General features: G+C 59.7%; 1 protein-coding gene across 1 annotated transcript; it reads left to right on the top strand.

The window, feature by feature from the left end:
• Window positions 1–831: 831 nt before the first annotated feature.
• Window positions 832–8,794, top strand: HOMER3 (homer scaffold protein 3). Its single transcript, XM_041763949.1, has 10 exons — window positions 832–1,005; window positions 2,898–2,979; window positions 3,059–3,215; window positions 3,467–3,598; window positions 4,882–4,989; window positions 5,858–5,979; window positions 6,497–6,653; window positions 6,991–7,104; window positions 7,200–7,286; window positions 8,326–8,794. Exons 2-10 carry the CDS (start codon window positions 2,966–2,968, stop codon window positions 8,515–8,517), a joined length of 1,083 nt encoding a protein of 360 aa, XP_041619883.1. The 5' UTR covers window positions 832–1,005; window positions 2,898–2,965; the 3' UTR covers window positions 8,518–8,794.
• Window positions 8,795–8,925: the final 131 nt, after the last annotated feature.

The raw sequence follows: 8,925 nt of genomic DNA, 5'->3' as shown, positions 1-8,925 counted from the left end.
CTGGGGAGGCTGATCCTGGCTCATCTCCAGTTGGACCCTCTCCTGGCAAATGCCTGAAGGGTTCCCCCTGACCAGTGATGGCAAACCCAGGCCTGAGGACCTCCAGGAGATTTGCACAATTGGTGAGAGCTGGGCCCCAATATTCGCTCTGCCCTGGGTTCTGAGACCCTATAACATAGCAATACTGATAATTCGACCATGTTGGCATTGTTACGGTCCTCTCCTGGGAGACAAGGTGGATAGAAGCCTCTCCCCAACAGGGGATTGGAACGATTCCTAACGGGGCACCCCTGATCCAGCCTCATTAAGTGCCTACTGTTTGCCTCTCTCAGTCTCTTCTAGCTTTCCCCAGCCTGTGTCTGTTTCATGTCCTGGCTACACCCACTGAGCACCTACTGTGTGCAAGCACCCAGCTCCTGCGATAGAGGAGCCCGGGCCTCTAGATCCCTGTCAGGTGGAGAGGGACTCCCATCAAAGGCAGAAGGTCATGACCTCAGGCAGTGCCCCGAGGGCCAGGGCCGCCCCGACAGGAGGATGAAGCCCCATCCTCCATCTGTCTCCTCCTGTGTCTCTCCCTCATATCTCTGCCTCTGGGTCTGGGTCTCGTCCCCATCCGCCCCGGCCCTCTTCCCCGCCCTTCACCCCCCCCACCCCGCCCCCAGGGAGTCCCGTCCCGCCCCGCTCCCGGCTTCCGCCCCTCCCTCTCCCCCTCTCCCCCGCCGCGGAGGGCCGGCAGGGGGCGCTGCGGGGCGGCCTCGGCGGCCCGGGGAGGCGGGGCGGGCGGCGGCCGCGTCGGGACCGGCCGCGATGGGACCGGAGGCGGCGCGGGCGGCGGCGGAGGCGCAGACAAAGGCGCGGGCGGCGCGGAGGGCGGCGCGGAGGGCGGCGCGGAGGGCGCGGGCCCCGGAGCCAGCGAGCGAGCGGGGCGCCCGGCTGCGGGGAGTCGGCGCCGCGGGGCAGCACCCGACTCGCGCCCGGACACTCGCGGGGCGCCGAGCCCGCAGGGTGAGCCCGGCTGTCCGAGCCTGCGCGGGGGACGCGGGGGACGCGGGGGCCCCCGGGCGCCAGGACCGGGGCGAGGGCGCGGGGGTCCCCGAAGTTCCGGGCCGGGAGGCTGGGGGCGGCCGGGGAGCCCCGAAGCTCCAGGGCGTGAGAGGGCGCAGGGGCCCCGAAGTTCCGGAGCGGGGGGCGGAGAGGGCACGGGGCGAGGGGTTCCCAAAGTTCCGGACCCGGCGTTGGAGGAGGCTGCGCGGTCCCCGGCGTCCCCGGCCTGGGGTTGGGAGGCGGCACGAGAGGATCCCGAAATCACCGGCCGGGGCTGGAGAGCTGGCAGGGAGTCCCCGGAATTTAGAAGTCGGAGGTGGTGCGAGGGATCCCCGAAGTTCTGGACCCGGAGTCGGGGGGCATCGCGCGAATCTCGGAAGTTCCCGGGTCGAGGGTGGCACTTCCCGAAGTCGGGGAGCGCATTGGGCGCCCCGATTCTGACGCGGATGGGAATTCTTTCCTTACTGAATACCAGGCCCCCCAGCCCGGGGCGCATGGGGTGGGGCTTCGCCCCCACACGCAACTGGGGATCCTGGCACCGGGCGGGGTCCGGGCCTCCTCCGGGAGCCCCGCGGCCGGCGGCGGCCGAGGCACATGACTAGTTGGTGAGTAACTTTCCCCAAAGCTGCAAGTCGCGGCAGGACCGTCAGGGCCGGAAGGGCCTGGGTTTCTGGGACCCCTGCACCCTGGAACCCTGCTTCGACCCAGGACTTGCTCCCAACCCGGGCCAGCGCTGCCGCCCCTCCCCCGCACAGGGGCTCCGGTTTCAGACCCTGTGACCCGGGCAGCAGCTGCCCAGGACAGGGTGGGGGGGCAACCCTCCTCTGACCAGGGAGGCCGCTCCGCGGGGGGCCTCCCTTCCCCCACTGGCCACCTCCCTTCCCCAGGTCCCTCCTGGTCCCCTGCAGATCCCCCAGATGCAGGTTTTGGAGGCAGAGAGGTGAGGTTAAGGAATTCTCCAGGGCAGCCATTCCTGGTGTCTGTGAGGTCGTGGCTGGAGGCAGCAAGAGGGGCTGGGGATCTCCCAATCCTTGATGCCACCCAGCCCTGCATGGTATTGGGATAGAGTGGTCATGGGCAACCGGTTAGTGGGTACCAGGGTAAATTTGTTTGGCTACATCTTCTTAACTAGGCTGGCAGCTCCCTGGGGATTTGGACTCTGCCTCCAAGTGTGCCTCTGCCCTAGAGTGGAAGCTGAGGGGTCCCTCTGTGGGATCTAGGAGGAACTGGTCTCCCAGGAGGCATCTGGTGATGGCCCACATTTTGATGGAGATCCTGGTTTGGGGAGTGATGAGTGAATGTGGCAGAAAATACCAAGTAGGAGTTCACCTTGGCCTTCTCTATCTAGCACCAGGATTGAGGGGGTGTCACTCTGGGTTCAGTAACCAGCATGCTGACAAGTTTATGCTGGGAGATCCAGGGCCACCTGCCTCCTCTCAGAGAGTCATCTCCTGCTCAGAGTGTGTGGGGGCTTCTTCCCAAAGGAGAGGGACAGGGTGTTTTTGCTGAGTGATCTGCTGATTCCTTTACCTTTTTTTTTTTTTTTTAATTTTTATTTATGATAGTCACAGAGAGAGAGAGAGAGAGAGAGAGAGAGAGGCAGAGACACAGGCAGAGGGAGAAGCAGGCTCCATGCACCGGGAGCCCGATGTGGAATTCGATCCCGGATCTCCAGGATCGCGCCCTGGGCCAAAGGCAGGCACCAAACCTCTGCGCCACCCAGGGATCCCTCCTTTACCTTTTTAATTGAGGTTCTATGAATGGTGTGGCTGGTGGTGGGTCCTGAGGTTGGACCCACTTGGTTTCCTTAAGCCTGTCCTGGGGAGACACTCATAATCCCTCTCTCCCCCCAGAGACTGAACCCGCAGCTCCTGCCATCCCTCTGGCTGCCTCTTGGAGCCCACCCAACCCAACCTGACCAATGTCCACAGCCAGGTGAGCCCCTGCCTCCCCAGCTTGGCCCTGAGCCCCCTGGGGGATGCCCAGCCCCACTGAGAACCGTCTCCCCACGCAGGGAGCAGCCCATCTTCAGCACACGGGCACATGTGTTCCAGATTGACCCGGCCACCAAGCGGAACTGGATCCCCGCGGGCAAGCACGCACTCACGGTCTCCTACTTCTATGATGCCACCCGCAATGTCTACCGAATCATCAGCATTGGGGGTGCCAAGGTCCTGGCAGGGCCTGGGTGGGGGTGGCAGGCTCCTGAGGTCTCAGAGGCAGGTTTGGGTCCAGTCATTACCCTGCTGTGTGCCTGGGGGCTGGGGGTTGGGAGGAGCCCTTAAATCAGTCTCTGTCCTGAGATGGCTCACACCTAGAACCTCCCAAGAGCTAATACAAAGTGACGCCCTGGGGGTCTCATGTTCATTATTGTCAGTCTCCTCAAGCTTGAATTGTGTTCCCCCCTCTTCCCTCTTCCCAGGCCATCATCAACAGCACTGTCACCCCCAACATGACCTTTACCAAAACCTCCCAGAAGTTTGGGCAGTGGGCAGACAGTCGTGCCAACACCGTCTATGGCCTTGGCTTTGCTTCTGAGCAGCATCTGACCCAGGTGGGCTTGCAGGATTACATGGCGGGAAGGACAGGGCTGGGCCTGGGGTTCCTCTTAGGGCCATGGGGGCCTCTGGGCAGGTGCTGTAGAATAGGCATGAGAATTAGACAACCCTTCCTGGTTCCCTGGCTCATGTCTCAGCTCTGCTGGCCACCTGCTCCAATTTTGGACACACCCCGCCCTTCTCTGGGTGCCTGGGATGAGTTGGGAGTTCCCTCACACACCCTAGCACTACCTTCATCATTGCCTCCCTCCACCCTCTGCTGTCTTCAGACTTCAATATTGTCTCATCCCATTGTTCCCCTGGATGAGTAGTGCTTTCTGATTCCTAATGAGATCGTGAGGATTCTCTTTGCTTCTAGAAGCTTTCATTTTCCTTTCAAATTTAGGTCTTGAATTAATTTCTGTGGGTGGTATAAAGCAGGAGTATTTTTTCTCACTGAGTATTTAGTTGCTCTTCAACCGTTTTTTGAGATGATTTCCCTCCAAGGACTTGCACTGGTCTCTTCCCCCCAATCGAGTGACCGTCTGTGTGTAAACATTTTCTTTAAAAAATTATTTTCAAACTAAAGAAGTTTATTTTAAAATGAAAACCAGTGTATCCTACCCTAACTGGAAAATCGGTATAGGTAGAGTAGGAATGAGAAGAGGGTGATTTACTTTTTCACTGAGTACAGGTGCCTCTCAGAGGCTCTGAGCCCAAGACCTGCTTTCTCTGTGTTATAAAAAGATATTCACAAGTGTCCGGGGCATTAAAGACAGCACCCACCTGAGGCTCTCCTTGCTGAAATAAGCCTGACTGAGAGGAAGGGGATTCCTTTCTTTCTTTTTTTTTTTTTTTTTCAAGATTTTATTTATTTATTCATGAGAGACACACAGAGAAAGAGGCAGAGACATAGGCAGAGGGAGAAGCAGGCTCCACGAAGGAAGCCCTATTCGGGACTCGATCCCTGTACTCTGGGATCACACCCTGAGCCGAAGGCAGATGCCCAACCGCTGAGCCACTCAGGTGTCCCAGGGGATCCCTTTCTCAAGGTGGCTCCATGGAATTCACCTCCACCTAAATCCTACCTCTACCATGATACTCAGTCTGCTCACTGGGACAACATATTCCAAGCCTCCTGACCACTCTTCCAGTTCATGAGACCAGAGGATATGCATGACTCCTAAAGTCCCTTTCAAAGTGACAAGGCTGGTGCTGGGTGGGGGTGACCAAGTGAGGCCCTGGGAGAGGGGGCTGGGTTGGCTTTGACTGTTTGTTCTGCTCCCCACCCCACCCCCAGTTTGCTGAGAAGTTCCAGGAAGTAAAGGAAGCAGCGAGGCTGGCGAGGGAGAAATCTCAGGATGGGGGGGAGCTCACCAGTCCAGCCCTGGCGCTCGCTGCCCACCAGGTCAGTATTTCCTGTCCCATGCCTGCCAGTCACTCAGCTGATACTGAGGGTCCAGGTACTGTGTGGGCACCCAGGACCAAATGCTCACAGATCCCATAAAACTCCACCTACAGCAGGAGCCTTGGAAGAAAAGGCTCAGGAGCACATCCTAGGGGTCCGGCCTAGCCTTGGATCACCGAAGGCCTGGAAACCAGCTTAGATGGCAAACCAGCTTAGATGGCGGAGTAAAAACCCGGAGGTTGAAATAGCTAATGGGGGTGGTGGTGGTGGGGGGTGGCCAAGTGAGAAACTGTCCCTGGAGCTTTCCCCCACTAATTTATTCAGCATAAGTTACTGACCACCTACTGTGTGCCAGGCCCAGGGCTGGGAAAGAGGGTGACAGAGATGAAAAAGCAGGCTGCTCCCTGCCCTCAGGGCCCGCGGGCCAGGCAGTGAGGGGGATACATAATGAATTCGGCCTGGTAGAGGGCTTCCTGTCTGAATCTTAAAAGCAGGTGGAAATTTGGCCCCAGGGAAGGACATTGCTATGAAGGAATAGCACAGAGGCTTCACATTGCTCCCCCCACCTTTGCAGATTTTGAGTGTCTCAGTGGTTTATTTAGACCAGCCTGAATCAGGTGTGCCTGGGGCCTTGGTGAGAGCCCAGGGAGGCTAAGTGGGGGTCCAATGCCTGGAACTCTGGCCCAGGGGCCATGGGGAGCCACAGAGGGTAGATGAGGAGAGGGGCGCGCTTGCATCCCAGGGCTGGAAAGGACCCTCGCCTTCAGTCACAATACCGGTGACATCAGTGCTGACCCCAACCATGACCTTACTGGTCCTTGGCCGAAGCCATACCCCTGTGTGACCCCTCTTCTGCCCACGCCCTTAGGTGCCCCCAAGTCCCCTCGTCAGCGCCAATGGCCCCGGCGACGAGAAACTGTTCCGTAGCCAGAGCGCGGACGTCCCCGGCCCCGTCGAGCGCGAGCGGCTCAAGAAGATGCTGTCCGAGGGGTGAGGCGGGTAGGGCGAGCAGAGGGGTTGGCAGGACGCCAGGCACCCGGAGGAGCTCCTCAGAAGCCCTTGGGGCGCGACGGGCCGCGGGATCGGACTGTACCCAAGGCCCGGGAAGGGGAGGAGACTGGCTCGCTTCCCGCCCCTCCTGGAGCCGACCTCGCCCCTGCAACGCGCTCCTCCTTCGAGCACGCCTCGGGCCGCCCCTGCCCGACCCCATCCCTCCCGGGGACTAACCCTGTCTCGGTCACTCCTCCCCGAGCGAATTCTAAACCCACGATGTCTCCAACCCGCTCTCCAACCCGCGCCGGGTTCGGAGCACGCCCCGAGGGGCTGACGCCGCTGCCTGTTCCGTGCGTCTCCCTGGGCGGGCACCCGGCACTTACTTTGACCCCGCCCCTGCCAAGACCCCGCCCAGGTGGCCCCGCCCCTGCCAAGGCCCTGCCCAGGTGGCCCCGCCGCTGCCCCCTACCCTTTGGGGCCGGGTCTAGCGCCGCCAACCCTTGCACCCCTGCAGCTCCGTGGGCGAGGTGCAGTGGGAGGCGGAATTCTTCGCGCTGCAGGACAGCAACAACAAGTTGGCGGGAGCCCTGCGAGAAGCCAACGCCGCCGCCGCCCAGTGGAGGCAGCAGCTGGAGGCCCAGCGTGCAGAGGCCGAGAGGCTGCGGCAGCGGGTGAGAGGATCCCTTCCTCCCAGAGACTCCGAGTGGCCCCAGCAGCTGGGGAGTCCGGGCCTCCGCAGGTCCTATCCGTCCTTGGGTTCACTGCCTGGCTGCAGGCAGTGAAATGACCTGATCTCTGCAGGTCATTTCTCTGCGCCTCAGTTTCTTGTTCTGTATTATGGGTCTGAGATAATGCCAACCATTGTCAAACCCTAAAGTCCTACCTGCTGCATGGTGGTGGCCCCAATCAGAGGGGATGAGTGCCTAGTCATGGGTGTGACCGAGCAAGGGCAGATTCCCCAGGAGAGTTCAGGCTGGGTGTCAGGGGCTGACTTTCCTGTCCACACAGGTGGCTGAGCTGGAGGCCCAGGCAGCGGCGGCAGAGCCACCCTCGGTCAGTGAGAAGGAAGGGCCAGGCCAGTCACTGGAGCAGCTGGAGGCACTAGTGCAAACCAAGGACCAGGTGAGCACTGAGTGTGTGTCCCTGGGCTTCATCTTCCCTGACATCCCACAAGGGAGCCAGGACCCCCAGAATAGACCCTGGGAACTCTTCTCTAGGAGATCCAGACACTGAAGAGCCAAACTGGTGGACCCCGTGAGGCCCTGGACGCCACGGAGCGTGAGGAGGCGCAGCAGAAAGTGCAGGTGTGTGTCGTGGGGTGGGGTGACAACACAGGGGCAGGCGGCTCTTGGTGTGGGACAGACCTGGGATCTTTCTTTCCTATTGGGTCCTGGGCAGCTGTGTGCCTATCCAAGCCTGTTTCTTAACCTGTAAGGGGTGAGGAAGAGATTTGCCTAAGTTTGTGAAGGATTGGGAAGACCGGGTACATGGAAAGCCTGAGTTGCAGGCAGTGTTTTGTAAAGGACAACTGTTATTAGGACAGTGTTTCCTATTCTTTGATTCAAAAGCAATTAAGACCTATTTTATTTATTTGAGATAGAGCTTGGGCAGGGAGGGGTAGAAGAAAAAAGAGAAGCAGGCTCCCCACTGAGCAGGGAGCCTGACATGGGGCTGGATCCCAGGACCCCGAGATCATGACTGAAGTCAAAGGCAGACGCTTAACTGACTGAGCCACCCAGGAGCCCCTCAACAATTTTTGAGTCCCTGCTGAATTCCCATTCTTGACCCCATCAAGTCCTCAGGTCAGGAGCCTGCATTTGAACCCAGGTCTGAGTGGCCTGGCTTTCACTGAAGACTTTATCGGAAAAATGTTGATGGGGTATGTCCCGTGAGTCCAGGAGGTGAAGATGTTAAAGGATCTGGGGACCCAAGAGAAGTTGGGGAGATGCTCCCTCTGGTCTCCTGCACAGTGTGCACAGCCTATGCAAAGGCCCTGAAGTGGAAAGAAACTCAATATTGTGGTTCAGAGAACCACAAGGAAGCCGGCAAGGCTGAGTTGGAAAGAACAAGGAGAGGAGGGAGTGATGTGGGTTTTGTTCCCAGCCTAATGGGTCACAGAAGGGTTTTGGGCAGAAGGGGGATGTGATCGGTTCTATGACCTTTAAATTGGCCAAGGGCTCAGGGAGTGTCTCTTATCCCTTCAAGGAGGATGAGACTAAAAGGCTTGGCATGGCCCAGAGTGGAGTTTGATGGGATGGCACTCAGATGCTGAATGCCCCAAGCAGGGCTGGTGACCCTAGAGATTTGTTGGGGCCCCAAAACCTGCCTGCTTTCTCCCTGCAGGACCTGGAGACCCGAAATGCCGAGCTAGAGCATCAGCTGCGGGCAACGGAGCGCAGCCTTGAGGAGGCCCGGGCCGAGCGGGAACGGGCGCGGGCTGAGGTGGGCCGGGCTGCACAGCTGCTGGACGTCAGGCTGTTTGAGCTGAGTGAGCTGCGAGAGGGCCTCGCCCGCCTGGCAGAGGGCACACCCTGAGCCTGGCTGCAGGGTCTGCGTGGGAGCCGGGGCCTGTGGCAGCTGGTTTTATACGCAGGATTCCCGCCTGGGGCACGAGCCGGGCCGCGGGCGGCACAGTGGGCTGTTCACCCTGGCAGGGACTGGGGGCCCAACCCAGCCTGGGGAGGGCCTGGCCATAGTGCCCCAGCTGGCCCTGGCTGCTCACAGCTCAAGGGCTGTTCTGGGGCTTTTCATTGTGTAGATTTCTAGAATTCCCAGGGCGCGTGCTGGTGCCCAGATTACATTTCTATGAGTGGCTGTGCCTGTGTGTGTGTTATGTGGGCACCCAGGCATCTGACCGCCGTCACTCACCCCTCTTCCTGCTTCCTCTTCCATGCACCTCAGCTGCTCTGTCTTTGTAGGGCTTAGTAAACCACTTGCAGGTGA

Source organism: Vulpes lagopus, chromosome 7 (assembly GCF_018345385.1).
Source record: "Vulpes lagopus strain Blue_001 chromosome 7, ASM1834538v1, whole genome shotgun sequence".
NCBI lineage: Eukaryota > Metazoa > Chordata > Mammalia > Carnivora > Canidae > Vulpes > Vulpes lagopus.
Note: the sequence above shows the minus strand (reverse complement) of the source record. Positions and strands in the feature narration are given on the sequence as shown.

What these genes read in the sequence shown, in the direction of transcription:
- HOMER3 (XM_041763949.1), top strand. An exon ending in TCAGCATTGGGGGTGCCAAG is followed by an intron (nt 3,216 to 3,466) that starts GTCCTGGCAGGG and finishes CCCTCTTCCCAG; the next exon opens with GCCATCATCAACAGCACTGT. An exon ending in TAGTGCAAACCAAGGACCAG is followed by an intron (nt 7,105 to 7,199) that starts GTGAGCACTGAG and finishes ACTCTTCTCTAG; the next exon opens with GAGATCCAGACACTGAAGAG.